The 20,923-nt window shown below is 37.9% G+C and overlaps 1 protein-coding gene across 7 annotated transcripts in view; it reads left to right on the top strand.

Annotated features, from left to right (window-relative positions):
- The window catches only part of ltbp3 (latent transforming growth factor beta binding protein 3), a 36,830-nt gene extending 20,960 nt beyond the window's left edge, over positions 1 to 15,870 (top strand). For 5 of the 7 annotated variants that reach the window (XM_042008471.1, XM_042008475.1, XM_042008474.1 and 2 more), the window contains 18 exons: positions 2,171 to 2,299; positions 3,475 to 3,606; positions 3,707 to 3,835; positions 4,162 to 4,281; positions 4,516 to 4,638; positions 4,740 to 4,862; positions 6,349 to 6,468; positions 6,742 to 6,870; positions 7,076 to 7,246; positions 7,365 to 7,445; positions 7,598 to 7,726; positions 7,811 to 7,948; positions 8,037 to 8,177; positions 11,040 to 11,168; positions 14,095 to 14,256; positions 14,338 to 14,427; positions 14,556 to 14,684; positions 14,833 to 15,870. In XM_042008471.1, the coding sequence (XP_041864405.1) occupies positions 2,171 to 2,299; positions 3,475 to 3,606; positions 3,707 to 3,835; positions 4,162 to 4,281; positions 4,516 to 4,638; positions 4,740 to 4,862; positions 6,349 to 6,468; positions 6,742 to 6,870; positions 7,076 to 7,246; positions 7,365 to 7,445; positions 7,598 to 7,726; positions 7,811 to 7,948; positions 8,037 to 8,177; positions 11,040 to 11,168; positions 14,095 to 14,256; positions 14,338 to 14,427; positions 14,556 to 14,684; positions 14,833 to 14,984 (2,327 nt within the window). In that variant the 3' untranslated portion in view covers positions 14,985 to 15,870. The remainder of the gene's footprint in view (positions 1 to 2,170; positions 2,300 to 3,474; positions 3,607 to 3,706; positions 3,836 to 4,161; positions 4,282 to 4,515; positions 4,639 to 4,739; positions 4,863 to 6,348; positions 6,469 to 6,741; positions 6,871 to 7,075; positions 7,247 to 7,364; positions 7,446 to 7,597; positions 7,727 to 7,810; positions 7,949 to 8,036; positions 8,178 to 11,039; positions 11,169 to 14,094; positions 14,257 to 14,337; positions 14,428 to 14,555; positions 14,685 to 14,832) is intronic. The other 2 variants (XM_042008473.1, XM_042008476.1) reach the window with 2 other exon arrangements.
- The last annotated feature ends 5,053 nt before the right edge of the window (positions 15,871 to 20,923 follow it).

Genomic DNA, 20,923 nt, shown 5'->3' with positions numbered 1-20,923 from the left:
ATTTGAAATATTTGGCTCCAGCAGAAGGCATTTTGTTCACCGAAAGGCTAGAGAGCAGTACAATAATGACTGTCTGCAGACAAAAGTGAAGCATGGTGGAGGTTCCTTGCAAGTTTGGGGCTGCATTTCTGCAAATGGAATTAGATATTTGGTTAGGATTAATGGTGTCCTCAATGCTGAGAAATATAGGCAGATACGAGACTAGATATGATTGGCCCCAAATTTATTCTACAGCAGAATAGTGACCCCAAACATATAGCCAAGGTCATTAAGAACAATCTTCAGCATAAAGGACAAGAAGTCTTTGAAATGAGGGCATGGCCCCCACAGAGCCCTGATCTCAACATTATAGAGAGTTTCTGGGATTACATGAAGAGACAGAAGAATTTGAGGAAGCCTACGTCCACAGAAGATCCAAGATGTTTGGAACAACCTACCAGCCGAGTTCCTTCAAAATCTGTATACAAGTGTACCTAAAAGAATTAATGCTCTCTTGAAGGCAAAGAGTGGTCACACCAAATATTGATTTGATTTAGATTTCTCTTTGGCTCATGCACTGCATTTTGTTTACTGATTAAAATAAACTATTAACACTTTCATTTTAAAAGGCATTCGTAGTTTACTGCATTTTTTCCACCTGCCTAAAACATTTGCATAGTACTGTATATACAGTGTATATACACTACCGGTGGAAAGTTAAAAAATTATGCATTTTCATATCTCATTGCGGTCTAAAATGAAAGCATAGTATAAATAGTTAAAGCAATCATGGAATTAATTTAAAGACCAAAATGTATTCTAAACTATTGACTCATCAAACTAGCCACCTTTGATAGATATAACACACTTGTGGCTTCTGTCTACAATAGAAATCAAATATTCTTCAGAAAGTTCCTCCCATATCTGTTGCATAAGTTCCCATAAACGTGTGGCACCTGTAGGCTGCTTTGCTTTTCTTCTTCTGTCCATTTCATCCCAAACCAGCTTGATGGGGTTTAAGTCTGGAGGCTTTGCTCGCCACTCCATGTTTTCAAGCTTACCATCTTGTTCTTTTTCCTGAGGTAGTTCAGGCATAGCGTGGACTTCTGTTTTGGGTCATTATCTTGCTGTAGGATGAACCCCTGACCAACTTGGCGCTTACCAGATTGTATTGCATGGCCCTGCAGAATGGTGTGGTAACTGTTTTGGTTCAGGGTGCCTCTCACTCTGTACAAGTCACCAATCATGGATCCAGCAAAACAGCCCCAGACCATCACACTTCCTCCTCCATGTTTGACAACTGATGCCACGCACTGTAGCACCATCCTTTAGTCTACTCGACGCTGTACAAAAATTCTGTGTGATGAACTGAAGATTTCAAATTTTGATCCACTAGTTCATAATACCTTCTTCGAGTCTGCAGTAGTCCACTTACCTTTGTACCATTTCAGGCTATTCGTTGGACTTCAATGTCTTAAATTGCAATAAATAACTGGAAAAATTTGGGTGTTCTAAAACTTTTGACCGGTAATGTATGTGGGTGTATATATAAACAGATGCACAATACCGATATATTGCTATTAATATCGGTATCTGCAAATGTTAGTCATTTTTTTTACATACCAGCATCGGTCTGATAATTAAAACTTGGCCAATATTGACAACCGATATTTATTTTCACCTTTTTTTCTGGCTGTTTGTGTACGTGTGTCGGGAGGAGGAAGAGGGTTTGGCCATGCAGTATTTGTTTGGATATGTTACAGTGATAAGGATGCAACACAGCATTATGTGGTGTTTACTGATGCAGAGAAGCAATGTCAGTGGTGTTTTAGTTTTTCACGTTGTCAAAAGAAGATATTCAAGAAGCAATACGCAATATTTGCAAAGTTGAAGTAATGTAAGGAGGATGCCGCATCAAATCATTTGACACCAACAATTTGAAATGTCGTCTAGAAATCCACCATCCAATTAACACTGCTAACATTAACTTTCACATTGTACAGAATGTTGTTAATTTCAAACTTTAAAAAGAGAAAAATATATGGATATTGGTAAATATCAGCCACAATAATCATATTAATATCGGATATTGGTATAAGCCCTAAATTCTCATATTGGTAAATCCATATATATATATATATATATATATATATATATCACATTGGTCCTTCATTTTTTTCCTTCCTTGAAGCAGAGACAGATGAATGTAAGCTAAGCAGAAACCTTTGCGGTCATGGAGAGTGTGAGAACAGCCTGAGCGGCCACATCTGTCACTGTCATCCCGGCTACCATCTCAACATGCTGAGGAACATCTGCGAGGGTAAGAGACAGTGACAGAGAAAGGAAGTGATTTTTTTTATATAGTTCAAAACAAGTCATTCTAGTTTAAGGAAATGGCATTACATGTTTGTTTAGACAAACATTTCCCCTAATGATGATGAAAACCTGCCCTCTGTTACTGAAAATTCCCATTTTGTTACAAAAAATATTAATGGGATTGTTATACCATTGTTTAATTGTGAAAGCTCTCTCTTGTGATACAACCCTAAATCTAAAATATCTGGAAACCGAATGGAAAATGCAAAACAAAAATATACCAAAAATAAAATGATTTTTACTTTTACTTTTTATTAGTAGTAGAGATTATAAACATGAGATATAAACTTCATTTAATTTGTTATTATATGTCCATTTTGGCAATCCAGCAACACATTCTAATAAAAGTTGGGACAGTAAAGTGTTTGCTACTGTGTAATGTGGCTATTACTTCCCACAACAATAAAACATATTCATGCATCGAGTATACCAAGTGATGATTACTTTCAGCTGTTATTTCATCCCAGTTCTTCCTGCAAACAAGGATGAATCACAGTAATATTATATATATAATCCATATATAATAATACTGATGATAACTCTTCTGCTATAGCTCAGACATTTGAGAAATAAAGTATAATACCTTCTGTACTGTCTGCTTTTTGATACCTGTAACTGATCAGTCTTGATCTTATGAAGCTTTAAATGGAAACACAATTTCTCACAAGTGATACTAAAACAAAGACAGCTCAAAACTGAGACAACACACACTTCCCATTTGAAATATCAAGGCTGGAACCCAAGCAGAGATGACTTCCCCATCTTATGGTGGCATTCCATATTAATGGAGGAGTCTTGTAAAGACTTGCTTATTCATTTTATATGTGTTTGTATTTAGGAAAATGTAGAGCTAGACTAGCATTGAAATGCATCACCACTCATGCAACAGACATTTGCATTGAGTCCCTTCAGTCCAGACTATGAAACACATCTGAAGCCTTCACTCACTGTTGAAGCTTGTGCATTTTCAGTAATTATTACCCTGCAAGTGATGTAACGGAAGGTCAAAATGAATGCCTTCTGATATCCCAGCACATTGTGCTTAACAACTTGTACGTATATAACATCCAGCACCGCTTTATGGTGCTTTTCTCATTGGCTCTCACTTTTCTTGCCCAGATGAAAATGAATGTGAGTCAGAGCCATGCGGCCATGGCAGAGGTCGGTGCATCAACACAGAAGGATCTTATAAATGCTATTGTCGCCCAGGCTATAAACACATGGTGCAGCGTGGAAGGTTGAAGTGCATAGGTGAGTTAGACGGAGGGATGTCATGTTAAAATGTTTTTGTTTGTTTTTTTTACTCACCTTTGAGCAATCAGATCCTGACTCTTGCCTTTGTGCTTTACAGATGTGAATGAGTGTGCCAAGCCAAACATCTGTGGAGTTGGAGGCCACTGTGTGAACCTGCCTGGTTCTTATAAATGTGAATGTCACAGTGGTTTTAGGAGCAAGTCACACCATCATCCAGCTTGTGAAGGTACAAAAACACTGATTATTTTACTTTAACCGATTCAGACCTAAGGCTCTGTTTAAAGAATCCGAGTCACTTATTGCAAACATAACACTGCCCTTTAAAACCTCTGAACAGAAGCATGAAATAAAAACCATTTCAAATTTGGTAGTAATTCACATGCACATCACTCTGAGGTTGAAAGGTAATGTGACACATAGGTATGGTACATCCCGGTTATAATAGGTTAGAGATACCAAGACACAGGTTTTTAGTTTAATAAAAAAAAATGTTTATGATCTGTAAATGTTCACATTTACAGATAATGGAAAAGGTTTATATGTTTATTCCAGACATTAATGAGTGTTTAAATCCAAACACTTGTCCCAACGAGCAGTGTGAGAACACACCAGGCTCCTATGAGTGCTTTCCCTGCTTGCCTGGTCAAGAAGCCCACGCTGGCACCTGCTACGGTGAGTGAAACCCTGCCTCAAGCAAAATTTAAAAGATTCAAACTTTTTTTTGTTGTTGTTTTTCCAGAAGGAAAAACTATAGATCATTTTGGTCTTATCAATCTGTCCTGCTGTGGTGATAGTCAAAAAGATTTCATGAAGCTTTGCAGCTGAAGCTGGTGTTGATAAAAAAAAAAAAAAAGCATTTAGTTGATGTGTGTTTGGTTAAAATGACAAAACTTCATGTATCACCAGATATTAATGAGTGTCAGCAGCCGGGCATCTGTCCTAATGGGCGTTGTGAGAATCTCCCTGGTACTTACCGCTGTCTGTGCAACGAAGGGTTCCTCCATTCTGCAGACAGCAAAAGTTGCAGTGGTAAATAACGCTTACCTAAATTGTACATCACATTTTTCGTCAGTATGGGAGTAGTTTTGCAGTTTCAAACTACTGAACGTTTAAAAATTTCTTCCAATTAGACATTGATGAGTGTGCAGATGTTTGGCTGTGTGCTTATGGGCACTGCATCAACACAGACGGCTCCTTCCAGTGCCAGTGTTACCCAGGATACCAGCGCACACAGGAGGGCAGCCACTGTGAAGGTGGGAATTCATCAAGAACCCATGCATTTAAACTGGATCAATGTGGAACCCATGTCTCCTTTTTTACACCTGGAAATGTGACATAAAAAAATCTTATGAATTTATTTTCTAGCTGAATGATTTTGAAAATTAAATAAGGACTACATAACACAAAGTTTAAAACCAAGAACATTGTTTTCACTGTATATGTGTCACTGTGCACAAATTCTCCTAGCAAATACTTTGAATGACAAATGCTTTAGCATTTTCATGTTTATTTCTATTGCTTGCATTGTAAAAACACCAAAAAAGGTTGGAAGAAAAAAGACTAATCTGAGACCTTCTGCAGAAAAATAAAAATAAATCAAGTGAACAAACATGTTGGCACCTTTTCTCATTGTGTATACACAACGTTGACCATGGAGAAAAGCACGTAGAGCAAAGATTTTTCTAAAAACTTGAGGACCAAACTGTAGCTGATGTAAACGAAAGAGAAAAATCATCTGAATGTTGCAACAAATGATTGTTAAATATTGGATAAAGAAATCTGAACTTACAAACCAATTCAAGCAGGCTTGAAGTGGGCTCACACTATCCATTTCCATCTGAAAGAAATGCAACATTATGGTCAGAGACTCAGGGGGAACTCTCTGTTGACACAAAAATATTAAAAAGCTAGGTCAGAGTTTGCCAAAACTTACCCGAGGAAGCCAAAATCTTTCTGGGAGAAAATCCTATGGAAAGATCTAGAACATTTTCAAAGCACATAATTCTGTTTTTTTAATAGAAAAATAAAGTGAGGCCCTAAAAAAAAAGAAAAAAGATCCCTAAAGTCAAACAAGGAGGAGAATTGCCAACATTTTGGGGTTGTTTTGATAGTTCTGAGAGTGGATGTCTTGACCGTGTGCATTACATTATTAAAGCTAAAGAGCACACAACGGTATTTAGGTGCAATGTAGAGCTGAAACCGGAAAACCTGGTCTCTGTTAGAGTCACTGGTTTTATTGCAGGATAATTAACCAAAGTGAACTTCATAAAGCACCAAGAAATCTTTTAGCAAAGTTCTTGAGAGTCCTGAAATGGCTGGCAAGGAGATCAGATCCGAATCCTATGAAATACCTGTAGCAGTTGGGATCTGAAAGACCTGGAGAAGTTGGGAAAAGAAGAGTGGCCAAAACTGCAACAGTTTTCAGATGGAGTTGGTGCTTTATCTGACAAAAATGCAGGGATGAAAGATTTTTTGCAGTCGCTGTACTTATTTTGTGTCTTTCTTCTATTTTATGTAATGCATTTACTATGTAACTTAATAAACCTTGAGCCTGTAGCAGTTCGTAATGAAAAAAAAAAAACTTTACAGTCACTGGATAGTCTATCAACATTGGACATTGGCCTTCCTTTAGGCAAACTTTTGTTATGTTTTGTCTATTTGAGGGAAGATTCAGAGCTTCAGCCTTTCCCTGCAATCTCCACATTGTAATGCCTTTTTTATTTTTTTCCTTCCATTCAGATATCAATGAGTGTGAGAGGCCATCAAACTGTCTGAACGGTCGTTGTATTAACAGCATGGGTTCGTACCACTGTGAGTGTCAAAAGGGGTACACACTGGTTGGAGGCAGGGAATGCCAAGGTCAGTTTCTTCAAACCCATAACAAAGTATCAGACGCATGCAGAAGCTTCATCTTATATATATATATATATATATATATATATATGTATATAATTTAATCATTCAACATATAAGTGACCTGCTTATTTCTGTGACATCATTCCAACATTTTTTCTACTTTTTTGTTTATTCAGATTCTTCCAAAAATGTTACAAATGGAACAAATTATTTCCTTCAGATGGTGTTTGGATTGAGATAAATACTGATAGCAGACTCTGTGATGTTTGCTTTCAGACACAGATGAATGTACCGCAGACAGAAGTCTCTGCCAGCCCTACGGCATATGTGAGAATAGACCAGGCTCGTACGTGTGTGTCTGCAATCACGGTTATGTCCTCTCAGAGGATGGACACAGCTGTGAGGGTAAGCTTCATCTCAATTTAATGTTTTCCTCCTGCATGCTGTGAAACTAAAGTATTCTCCAAACTAAATGTGAAGACCTCAAATTATACGTGGTCATAGCCTATAGTTACATTTTAAAAGGTGCATACAAAGCTGTAATATTAAAAGAAAGGTTAATGAAGTCTTGGGATGTGCACACTAAATCCCATCCTGTTTTGTCCTGCAGCAGTTCGAGTGCAGACAGATGAGAAGAAGGAATGCTACCTGAACCTCGATGACACTGTGTTCTGTGACAGCGTCCTGGCTACCAACGTCACCAAGCAGGAGTGCTGCTGCTCCATTGGAGTAGGCTGGGGAGACCACTGTGAGATCCACCCCTGCCCTGTCTCACACTCAGGTATGTTTGTAAGAGAGCTCTGATTTGCATTAAAAGAAAAGTGACCAATCTTTGTAATTTTAGGATTTATCTTCTGTACTTCATATTTACTGTTCATAAAACGTTTTCTCAAATCCAGCTGAGTTCCACTTCCTGTGTCCAAATGGACAAGGTCTCTACTACGAGGAAGGGCTCCAGTACAGCCTGCCTGCATACCATGGTAGATATTGTGTAACTTAAATAACAACTATCATACTGCACATTAAGGTTACACAGTGGTAAACCTTGGTATATAGCACCAATACTACTTCTGTTAGTCACTTCACAGTCACTCGTGAAAAAGTACTTTGCTCTTTTGTTTGTTATTTGCAGATATTGATGAGTGTGCCTTATTTGCTGAGGAAATCTGTAAGAAGGGCCGCTGTGAAAACACGATGCCAGGCTATGAGTGCTACTGTCAACAAGGCTTCTACTATGACGGCAATCTTCTCGAGTGCATTGGTAAGTGCTCTGATACAAAGTTTAATCTGTGAAAATCTGTAACCAATTTGTGTATCAGTTTTATGGTTACATGTTGTCTCTCAGATGTGAACGAATGCCACGATGAGTCTCTGTGCACTAATGGTCAGTGCATCAACACTGAGGGCTCCTTCTATTGCATCTGTAACCGGCCCTGGACCCCAGACGCCAACAAGAAGAAGTGTGTAATGGCCACAGTAGTAGGTCTGTAAACTCTGTTCTCCAAGCTCAAACAACTTTCATCGACATTGGCTGCTGGTTTAATCATGAACACTATGTTTTTGTCACACAGACGCGAATGAGTGCGAGAACCCAGAAAACTGTAAGAATGGCCTCTGTGTGGACACCCTAGGGTCTTACTACTGCGTCTGCACTCCGCCCTGGACTCTAGCCATTGACCGTAACAGTTGTGTGACTCCTGAGGAGCAGGCAGGTGAGTGACAACTTGAAAATTAAGGTTGATATTCTGCTAAATATTCTGTAAAAAAGAGGATCATCTGTTAAAATTGCTAAATGTGTTGTACGTAATACAGGTAATAATATTCAAGATACCAAAAGGATACTTCAGATTGATGTTTTCTTTTCTTTTTTTCAAATGAAATTTGATGCAAAGATTAGCCAATATAGCCCCTTTCACAAGTGCACTGATTTCCACGAATCTGGTGGCAACTGAATGTGTCAGTGTCATGTGTGAATTACCCTCGCCCCCCACGGTGTTTTTATATATAACTTTGAAACGGAAATCTGACTACATCAGACCTATAAACAAAAGAGTTGTCAGTAGCTGCAGTTAACAGACACCACTGTGGTTTCATCCTAAATAATTAGCTGCAGCAACAAGTCCTTTTTTACTCACTCTGGCTACATGCAGTGTGATTGAGCTATAATGAGCTCAGGGGGGAGGGAATCTAATTATTTCACCATAGTATGTCTGAAACATTCTGTTTCTAATTTTCTATACTATATTATGCATATTTTTGTAAGTACATGTTATTAGAACCAAAATTTATTGCAAAGACATCTTTGAGTTACCTGAATTGTTTTCTTTTTAAAACACACTATGGTTAAAAAATCTCAATTTTATTAGAACAGAATGACTGGAATTGCTTTATTATGAGTTGACATGGAGTCTTAATGGGCTGGTTTTCAGTCAAAATATTCTACATGTTTAGCTGTCTGATACAGCAGCAGAAAATCTCAATGCTTTATGAAGAACTTGGCTGTGTCAGTGTTAAATTGCATTATCTAGGTGTGTTTGTCTGGTTTTGAAAGCTTTAGTTTCATACAGGTTTAGTCAGACTAACATGTTTAAATGCAGGCTGGATACATTAATATGTATTATTATGGCATCTTGAAATGTCATCAGAAAACCGCAACTGTATAAAGAGTGAACATACTGCACTTAATGACTGACTGAAGAGGGAGGAACGTTAATGGAAAAATGTCCAGTGTGTGAATAATTGGATGACATTGCTTTAACCGACTGGTGAAGCCACTAATTATAAGTTCCTCATAATGTAAAACAGGCTTTAGTCTCCTCTCACTTCATTGTGATTACATATACAGATAGAGCAGGTCAATGTGGTGACTTCCCACCGTGGTGCGTGGAGGTATGAGTGTTTTATCTTGGATCTCTCTACTCGTACTTCCTGAATCTTGCTTAACCACCACAGCAAGTTCTAGCCCTCCCCCAACCCCTGAGCTAGGGTACGAGTGGCCAAGTAGGAATGTTTTGTACTTGGAATTAAACAGATTCTTCAGGTTTTTTTTTTTTGTTTTTGTTTTGTTTTGTTTTGTTTTTTCGTTTTTGACTGTAAGATGACTGAGACAGAAAGTTGGACACGAGACACTGGGAGTGCATCAATCAGACATGCTTAGTGCAGCAAGTCCCATCCTAAAAGTACCATTACTAAATATATTATCAAGTACTAAGTTTAGACCATGCAGCTAAAATTAGTCACATGACATCCTTTTTATCAAACTATCTGAGCTGAACCACATAAAGAATGTTGTGCATAACTGGGAAAAACATGTTTTTAATAAAGTTATAGATAGTTAATGGACAGTTTTTTACATGTGAATATGATTTTCCTTTTATTACACTGTGAAAATTACTCCAGTCACTGGTTAGCTTTGTAATTATTATGTGCTGTAAGATCTGCTTGAATTTCTGCTGAGCTGTTTTAAGTTTTCCACATTTTGTCATATTGTTATAACCATGTCATGTCTCTGGTTGGAAACACTAGCAGACATTGTAGCTGGCTGTTTTGACTAAAGATCCAAGTGCTGCTTAATCTTCATCTTTAATCTATTATATGTTCAAAATCCTTGACTTGGGACTCAAATTTTGGCTTTAAATGAACCACTTGCAACTCCTGTAAAGCCTGTGGTTGTTAGGTAATGACTGGCATGAAGGAGATCCAAACAAGCGAAGCTTTACTGACATGAATAGATTACATAACAATGGATGAGTGGATAGATAGTGATTAACTTGAAAAACATTTATTTGGACGTATGCTCTCGGCATGAGCCTGTAACTTCTAAAAAAGCATTCCGTCTACTCAGTTGTTTTAAAGTTCTGTCTTGTTACGATCTGGATATCGAAAAGCAGTTTATAGAAGACTTGAGAAACCTCAGTGATATCTAATCTTAGATTTTTCAATAAAAAATTTACAAGACCCTCCTTCTTCATGTTTCAGTCTAATTACACCTCGTTTGGTTTAATTCAAACAGAAGATCCATCCACATAATACATCTTCTAATGGACACACTGGCCTGTGTAGCAGTACCTCTATCCTTTAGAAGTGCCTGCAAACATCTGCATTGGGAGCTGGAACACTGTGTGGTTACTTAAAAGTAGATGCAGCATTGTGCATGACCAAATTGTCATAAATAAAACTTTGCACCCAACATTGAAGGTTAAAACTTCAACAAAAAGACATTAACATTATCCAATGTGCATTATTATAGCAGTACATTTAATCAGCGCAGTATCGCTTCAATGAATGTTGTATTTTAGAGCTTAAAATGTTCAGTTTACAGTGGGACTGTGTCCAAGTTCAGTTGAACTCAGCATTGTCCCAACACATAAAGAGGTGAACTGAATAATGCAAAAAACACCTCACACAACAGTTTAAAGATTAGTTGAACAGGAATATTTAAACAGAAAACTAATTGGGGAAACATCCCAAATGGAAGACTGAACTGTTCTGAATTTCATGATGCAACACAAGACTAATAGTTGGCCCCCAGCAGATGTTCATACTGTAATCAGTGTCTGTGGTGCCCTTTGCAGATGTGAATGAGTGCCAGGACCCCTCGTACTGTAAGAACGGGAGGTGTGAGAACACGCCCGGCTCCTTTCACTGTTTTTGCGACCCTCCCCTCACCTTCAGTGCAGCGCTGAAACAGTGCGTCTATGACGGTGGGTAAAATCAGTTCGCCTGAGCCTGGCTGCTCAGAATGAGTCTTGGCTTCCCTCCACATCTGCCACTAATGTTGCTCTTTATAATTCCTCCCACTCTGTGTCCCGCCTGGCCTTTTATTGGCTTTATGAGAAAATATTCCCCCTTTACCCACTTTATAGAGGTAATTGGACAGTCACCATCTTTTCTTGTTACAGAACATATGAGCATCTTTAGTGTGAGAAAACTATCTTCTCCTAATTTACCCTGCATGTCTCCTTTGTCTGTGTAACAATAATGGTTATTTGTGAAAAGCATCCAATGTGAGCACATCCAATGATTTAATAGCTTGTAGAACCATCTTTAGCAGCAAAGCAGTGACATAAAGTATTTATTTTAAGACCTAAGAAGGATTAAATAATCTTTTTTAAATGTTCTGACATGTAATCTGGAATCTGGAATGCCTTTTTTTGTACTTAATAATCCATAGTGAACAAGCCACTAGCATTTACCAAGAAATAATGCTGTCAGTTTAAAAAGATTTGAATTGATAGTCTAAACCACAGGCACATAATAGGATTATTTTAACCTGGTTTGTATGCTCAGCATCTATCATGACTTGAATGAAAGCACACAGTATGGAAAATCCAAGCTTAAATTTCTATTTAAGTATAAATGTAAGACGCATTTTCAAGAGTGAGCTCTTAAATATTCATACTTTCATTCATGCAAACAGTTGGTTTAGTTGAGTTGGTTTACTTCTGTTGCATGTTATACTTGCAGGAGGAATTTACTACATCTCACAGAGAGTTGGAAGACCTCTATCAGGGATGTCCATCTCTAGTCCTGACTTAGATTAATGAGTTTTTGACAGACTTGGACAGAACTTGACAACAAGCTGTTGTGGAGATCTATTCAGTTTGAATCAGGTGTTGGAGCAGAAAAACATTTCAAATCTGCAGGACAGTGACTCTCAAGGACCAGAACTGGACATCCCTGACTAATACAGTTACCCATTATGAAATGACATATGCTTCATTTACTATGGTTGATAGTTTCGATACTTTGACAGGCTTCCAGTCTGTTTAACTCCCACCTAGTAAATGTGTAGATAAGAAAAGACTAGATAAGTAGATTTTGAAAATTAATTTACTGACATGCTCATACAGCTTTGATGGCTTTTAACATGTATTATTAAACACTGTGAACTGATGTTATTTTAATCTCAGCCAAATATTGTGTATGTTAGATTTTAGCATGTCCATGACTTGTTAGAATATTTCTAATTCATTATCTGCTGTGAAACCCTTGTGCGGCATCAGTCGGGTCGTCTTGCTTCTTTTGTGATTCAGTTCAGAAACAAATGTCCTGACATTTTTGCTAAAATGTATTGGTATAATTAAAATAAATATTGTTCCATTCATGATAATGAGCTGCCTTGGCCTAACTATTACAAACCAGACCCAAACATGACACCAGCATAACCATAATTCATAAAGTGGAGAATATTCTCATTGTCAAATAATATTTATTTTGTAATCAGTCAATGCACCACCATATGGGCTATGCTTTTGGAGGTTTTAAAAAAACAGTATAGTAAATTAAATATAGTAAATAAATAAAGTAAATTAACCACCCCCATCTGTGTGGATACAGTCAGAACCCCTAAAGGCACTGGAGCATCCAATGTGTGAGCGTGGTAACACTGAGACAGTTTTCTTGTGTAAAATACGACATTCCTGGTGTTAATTGCACTATTCCCACAGGGAAATATGTTCTTCCAGCGTAGTAAAGGGAAGAATGGATTGTTTGTTTTTGTTGTAGACAGTGATGTGGTTGCTGCATGGCGCCTCTTTTTCCTGTGAGGGAAAATGCTAAGAACGTTCATGGATGTCCTTGGTTAATTAGCGTATGGGTCTGTAGGTCACTGGTGAAAAATTAGAAAGATAGTGAACCTATAACAGGTGAATATGCGCTATTTGAGTTAAGGACATTTTCTTGCATTTGTGTGATTTCTTTAAGCCTAAGGTCACCTGCTGCCTGAGGTTTTCATTTCACACTTGAGTTTGAGTCTTCAAAGTGGGCTATTTCACGTTAGGGTGACATGGGGTTCTTCTTCTTCGGGTTACCTTCTGACAGGCAAGGCATGCTAACAGTCTGATGGTGGACCAATGCCAAAGAAGAGGCATGTTCAGGCTGTACCAGGCAGGAAACAGATTTTTAAGAGAAACCAAACCAAGTGGGGCAACTGCAGGTGCGTGTACAGGCAACTTCCTTTTGATTCAGCTGTGACTGGGGTGCTGTGAACTCTGTGGACCAGCTCCCAGATGATCCAAGATGGACCCAGATATGCTTATGTTCATAATCATTGATTCACAGTTTGAATGATGAAGGATTTTTGCTGTCCAACAGGGGTAATGATTCCCCTATATGGCTCCATGCTCTATTAGGCCAATGGGATTTTCAGGTTGCATGCAATGACAGTAATGAAAGTGTTTGGCTCTATGAGATCTTGGGCTTTACTTTTGGCCTTAAATCACTTAACAACTAAATTTCTTTGCTGTACTGTTGACCCATATGGTGCCATGTTGATCAAACAGGAAGGAGAACAGATTTCTTACTCAGTTAACAGATCAACATGTTAGTTGGTGTGTTAACTCACTCTGAAGACTTGTGTGGGGTCTGCTGAAAGAGCCAGTGGATGCCCAGATAGTTTTAGAAGCTCTGATTGTATCCTCCCAGGTGGGTGTGGTTAATTTGTTATACTGTCTACTGAAACAGCCCACGCCCACAGTGACTGACCAATACGGTGGTGTGTTGAACTTTATTCAGTCGTTTTTTTAGACTCTTATACTTACTACAGGGACTTTGATGATGACAGAAAATGAGAGGAATTAATAATAGTTAAAATCTCATCTCTGGTTTTCTTCTGTTATTCTGACCTAGATCGCACTGCAGCCCACAAGGATGTGTGTTTCGTGCAGGTTGATGAGGGTCTCATTTGCAGTGAGCCCGTGAAGGACCTGGTGGTGACCTACTCAGAGTGCTGCTGTCACTATGGTAGTGGCTGGGGGCCCGAATGTAACACCTGTCCCCCAAGAGACTCAGGTAAGCTGACTGTAAATTCATCAAGATTATAGTTTTGCCACCCCTTTTCTGTATAATAAAAAGTGTATGTCTTTTATGCAGAGATGTTCAATCGTCTTTGTGAGCTGCATCTTGACACTGAGTCTGATGGGGAGCAGGATTTCCTGGCAGCCTTTGTCAACTACAACCCAGGTGAGAGCATGCTCTTGTCAGTTTACATAATCAGTATCACCTGCACACTCATATGTTAGACCAAGCTTTTATTTATTTCTATCTTCCTGTCCCACATTCTCTCTTTTCACCTGCCCGTTTATAAAAAGGTGACAGTTCAGAAGAGGATTCAGATGAATGCAGCTGTGCAAATGGCCACTGTGTTCGTTCCTATCTGGGCACCATGTGTGACTGTAACCCAGGCTTTAGGCCAGACCACTCTCGTACCCGTTGTATAGGTTTGTACTATTAACATTATACAACTATACTTTTTTTCTATCAGTAAATGCACATGCAAACTAAAACTTAGGCAACTTTACTACTGTTGTTTTCATGTTGTTTCACAGTTTGCATTCACTCATAAGCCCTCTTGTCTATTTGTTTCAGACATTGATGAGTGTGCAGAACCTGGCACCCATGTTAGTCCCTGCAAAAATGCTCGCTGTGTGAACACCACTGGTTCATACAAGTGCTTTTGCAAGCATGGCTTCGTGGCCACACGCAGGTCAAACGTATGCGTCCATCGCAGAAGTCGGTAACCTCTGAGGGTCACCCTGGTCATCCCTATCAAAGCACACACATCCCAAATATGCTGTGCACACACTTATTTCAAATAGTCCAAATGTGGGGCTGTGTGAATATGCAATGAACCTAAAATATGGTTCTCATCAGGAGCCATGTCATCACAATGGCTCATCTTAAATGTCCACAACACATCATTGTCAGCTCCTCTTTCAGCTGTCATTTCACTTTTAAAAAGTAACTTAAAGGGACAAGGAACTTTTTTATTAGTTAAACACGTTTCATAATTAATGTTTTTAAAACTGTTTTATAGTCTAAGTTTAAATTGTACATTGTTGTGATTTTATTCTATGCTCTCCTTGTTACATTGATCTTTATTGGAATATTTGGTATCAAACAACCTCTTGTGTGTTTGAAATATCACCATAGTTTCACTGTTGTCGCCAGTCCATCCGTTACTTGTATACTATTGGAATGCCATGACAACTTTTACATGATCCAGGGTTCCCCTTTACATTCCCATTTAGATCCATATAATGTCATGTTTAACTCTGCATCATCTGAAGTGTATTTTCTACAGTAATCACACATTTTTAATTTGTTTAATTGTACAGTTTGTTCAGTGGAGTGGACTATGTGTTATTCTTGTTTATTTGTTAATGTAAAATATGAGAAATCCGAGGTTGTTGTATTGTTTGACATGTGCACCTAAGTGAGCTTAGTGGACAAGGTAAAATAAAATGCACTAAGTCTTGAATTCAGTGGAAATATTTTCTAAATGTAGCTTTTTCTGGAAAATCAATAAAGTTTACTATCTATTATTATAATTGCTACATTGAAGTAATTAGGAAACCAAAGATGATGTTGTGATGAGATGAATTTAAGTAATAAAAAAAAAGAATTTTAAAAGTTGTGCTCGTTGGGTTTTAAGCTGTTTGCACATATCAAGACACAGAATATGAGGCATTAAATGCACAGATGCGTTGGATGCTATGAAACTGATCTCATAGTATGCAAGACAATTCAGAGTTGTCTTTTAAACACTTGGGAAGCAAATAAACTCCACATATTGTAGGGTTTCCATAAGCCCTCCATCAGATTTGTTTTATACTCTAATGTTCATTAATTTAATATACAAAACCATTATATTCCTAACCTATGAATTTGTTGCCAGTTTTGTTTTTTTTAGTAGGCTTTATTCGTTCAAAAACAAAATTACCAGTTTGTTGAGATAAAATAAGTCACAAGATCTTCCACTAGAGGGGGCTCCGGGTACGTATGTGGCTCTGAACATGCCTCTTTAGTTGTCTGCACCATTAGAACGTTTCTGTAATGGTGTAGTCTGTAGTGGCGAAGTAGTAGCAGCAGTAGAACGAAGGGAACATGGGCAAGCTATAGTGTTTCTAATGTGAGTGAGTGTGATCAGTTTTAGGGAGTGTTGGTATACAGATTACCTCTCTTACTTTGTGTAACATAGTGAATGTATTAATGTTCGTTTTTCAAAATGAGCCATTATTTTCAAAGCATACTGGTTTTCATTAGACACTGTTTCAAGAAATATGAAGTTTTAAATAGTGTAACTAGCCAAAAAAACAGCTGCATCTGTCTCGAGTTGCCGTACTAAGATGGATCTAATGGCATACCCAGAAATGTTTTTCTGGGTATGCCGTTACACCTCTTGGGTTTTCTTCAAAATGCAAACATTTAAGTAACATGCAATGACGCTACTATTTTATCACATGATTCACCTCAGTTAACTGTCCGGGAAAAGAGCTTGTCTTCTGATTTGCACACCAAGAAATTGGGTTTCATAACTCATAAAACTCACAGTCCCTCCTTGCTCAGACCCAAGATGGTCCTCATCCTATGAGCTCAGAGTCACGTTGCACAAGAGTGGCACCACAGCTCCTCGCTGTCCTGGTTTCATTCTGTCTAATAATTATATAATTTAAAACTGGAACAGCAGGGTGACCTCCAGCAACTAGTTTAGAGCGAGACAGAGCTAAGAAACGGGACATGAGAGGCATGGGATGAGCAAGATCCAAACCAGAAATAGCAGAAGTGTCCTTGGGAGACAACTATACAAAAAAGAAAAAAAAAAAAAAAAAGATGTTGGGGATATAAATATATATAAGTGGGTCACACTGACCGGAGAATAACCCACTGGGTAATGGTGACTGTAGACTGCAGCTACTAAGCTTTGTTGGTCCAATACAACTTGTGTTGGCTTTGTGGGACTAATATGACATAGCAGGATAATGATGATGCTTAAAAATGACTAGCATATTTCAGATCTGCCACATAGTGAACACAGACAACAAAGACATTTACGGTGGAGTCTCATAAACACGCCATAACTCTCTGCTAATTAATTTGATTATACCAGTCAGTCAGTCACTTCTTAATGGCTCTGTCATCAATATTGATATAATTGCAGCAATTGGTTTATAAGTAGTGGAGAGAAAACGGGGAGATGCTGCATGAAAAACAGTTTTTTGTTTGGTTTTTTTTTTTTTACTTGAATATTGTATTCCAGAATGAACTATCCTCCTTTAAACAGTTTAAAACTCTGAAATGTTTTACCCAGTGGTACCTTTAAGATGAGGTAAGTTGGACAACAATTTTTAAAGCTACATTGTCTGTTATTTTTAAAGGCTTTATATTTAGCAGCAAAATTGGTAATCAGTTGTATATATCAGAAGGAGGACGTGCTGCATGTTTGGTTTGGAATGAACTCTTTTCCCTTCAACTTGTGTGTCCGGACAGAGACCCCCTCCATTTCTCAGGACCAGAGTCATATGATTCAGCTTTAAGGATGGGAATATCAGCCACACTCATGCAATACAAATCTTTTCCACCCAGTTTTGAAGGTATACAGTTAAACCAGCTATACCAAACACCACCCCCAGCCCCATACTGGTCAGTGCATGCACCAATGATGACCCCACCCGCCCATGTCCCGTCTTTAGTGAGCAGACAGAGAGGGGTTTATCTCAAACTGCTGCAATCTGCAGAAATCACTGTGCTGGACACACTCTGGCAGCCAGTGGCAGCCTTATATCCTGCACTCAGCTCTTTCCCTTTGTCATGGTGGATTGTGGATGAGCCCTCTACTGGGGTGTGGGGTCTGTGAAGAGAGGTGGGGACAGGGCCCGGGGGTGTAAACAGGTTCTATGTGTGTGTGTGTTTTCAGTGCTGACACATGTGCATGCAGCTCAGATGACTTATTTTTGAAGTCACCTGTATTGCATCTGGACAGAGGGACTTTTGTTACACTGTAGCCTCCAGTAAATAAGATGCAAATGCACATGAACTTTTAAGAAAATAAAAAAAGTTTTTGTCATATTTACACAAAAGAGTAAATATGATATAAATATAAAATTAAATGACCAGATTAGAAATTTGGATTATTATATAAGAAATTTTTAATCAAACTTTAAATATTCTTCTTAATGAGCTTAACAATTCCACACTTCTGGCGTAATATTTTATCTTAAATCTAGTGAATTTTTGTTAGTGTCTTAAAAAAGAAAAAGATCAGAAAAAAAAATGTTCTGATACCCAAATCACAGCTGAAGACAGGACTTGTGTTAAATCTTCTCATTTCAAACAGATTTGCTAAAGACAGAGTCAAACTAAAATTATACATCCACTCAGATGATGCAACTACAGACTCGTCTGCACTGGCACAAGTGCATTGCTTGATGGTATCCAGCTGTCATGGTGAGAAGTACATTGTAGTTTCACTAAGTCTCTAATATTTAGGCCTACATTTTTTATGTAATCAGTACACACACTGCCATCAAAAAAGACTAAAACAAATGTTTCATCATGAAAATTTAATATGTATTCTTTCTAAAAAGTTTGGGGCAGGATGCAATAATTTGTTAATCATTTAAAGCATATTTTTCACCTAAACTAATATAGGCAAGGCACATTTATTGGTATAGTAGATCTCACAATTCAAAGTGTTTTACTTAGAAAATTAAAGGGTATAAAGAGAGCATATCAAATGTTGAAGGTAAGAAATGTTATTTCATAGAGAGTTTAAAACAAACATACCACAACCCCAACCAAAGAAAAAAAATAAATAACATTGTTTCTGGGAACTAAGAAGACCAACTGCTGCAGTTTGGAAAACAAAATGCTGATGTAAAACTTCAGCTGCTCAACAGTTTAGAGCATCTTTTGTTGTATTTTTTTTTTTTTTTCCAAATTGCACCATATTTTTCCATTAGGGAATAGGTCTGCACCAGGCAGGCCCGTTTAGTACCAGAGCCCATATTTATCAATCTTATGTAGAAGGCTTTAGAATAAATTCTGCCTTGCAAACAAGACCCAGAATGTGTGTAAGCAGAAAAAAAAAATCTATTTATCAAACATGTGCATGCTGGTTATGTGCACATTAGTAAGCAATAAGCTGCTGATAAATCCCACATGTTCCTAACCCTCATGCTTGCTTTTTATTGTCATATGCATTCAGATTAACCACATAAAGAAAAAACTATTTCCTTTAAAAACCACATAGACATTGCTTGTGTTCTTTCCTGGAATAATGAGAGAGAATATGATAAACTTTAGTAAATCCGAAATGTGTTGCTGAGGTTGAAACCAACCAAACTTTGCGGTCAGTTATTATTGTGTTGACTTTCATGCACGAAGCAACACAATGATTCACACAAATGAAAAAACGTACATATCGAGCAATCTCCAGTGCATATGATGGATGTTTTTCGACAGCACACTAACACAATATATTATGTTATGAAAAAAAAGTAACTAACAAAAGAAAAGAACAAATGCTGCCTGAGAGAAAGGACTGGGGATAATGTTGTCGGAGAACAGCTCTTCAGCAGAAATTTGGGAAAAAAATGGTTTGATATCAAACTAAATATAAAAAATGTCACAACCCACAGACAAGGCATGTCTGCAGCAGGAAGAGGACAGAGAACAAACTTACCACTGAATGGAGATGCAGCTCTTTCCTATTTATTTCAGTTTGGTGTTGATTTGCCCTAAGGAACTACATGTTTCTTTTTAGCTCAGGGAAATGGGCTAAAAATGCATGAATAGCACAATCCAAGCCAGTGATGGATATATTGTCTCTAGCCTCATATTGGTAAGAAAAAATGGCTTTAATGTGCACCTGAATATCTTTAGTACAGTTAGTATCTCTCTGCAACACCGGTCCCAAATAACGACATAAATCTAACAGTATCTCTTTTGGGAAGCAGTTTCTGCTCAGAAGCCAACATGTGCTAGCCTAAAGCAGATCAGCCCACTCTGATAAACACTCACTGCAGAGCAGAAGGCTTGCAAAATCTTCTAATAATGCCAGGTCATCTGCAGCAGGTGTTGTTAGTAAGTTTTGATACCAAATAAGCACAGCATAATTACTGAGCAATTGAATAAAGGAAGTAAACATATGTTGAGACTTCATGCTGTGACACCAGCAGTGCTTTCTATTAGCAGTTTCCCTCTTCTGTCACTACCTGTACTTGTAAGCATAGTCATAGCTGTGCTTACAGTCATGCACATTCTAAAGTACAAGTTGGTAAATTGTACACATTGTGTGAGAATGTTTTTATGCATGCGTGGACACATGAAAGAATGGTTAATAAATGAGGGTCTGGAACTCTTAATACAGTTTTACTCTATGCAGAGTAAAATGTGGGATTGTATTGCTATAATAAGCAAAACCTTCTATGAAAAACATGTCTGAATGACAACAAATGTTCAGAAATCTAAATAGTTAAGCATTACTGGTGCATGTATTGATGTGTAAGTTAAACTAAAAACTTGGTTTTCATTAAGCTTTTGCATGTTTATGGCTGTCTTGCATATCCTGAACTCCACACACACCACACAAATGGAAGGTGAGATATAGACGTGACTGGTAGAGGTAGTGTGGGGGGCAGAGGTGATAGAATATTTGATGATTTAAGGGCCTTAAATA

This window comes from Melanotaenia boesemani, chromosome 15, assembly GCF_017639745.1.
Source record: "Melanotaenia boesemani isolate fMelBoe1 chromosome 15, fMelBoe1.pri, whole genome shotgun sequence".
In the NCBI taxonomy this organism is placed as follows: domain Eukaryota; kingdom Metazoa; phylum Chordata; class Actinopteri; order Atheriniformes; family Melanotaeniidae; genus Melanotaenia; species Melanotaenia boesemani.
Note: the sequence above shows the minus strand (reverse complement) of the source record. Positions and strands in the feature narration are given on the sequence as shown.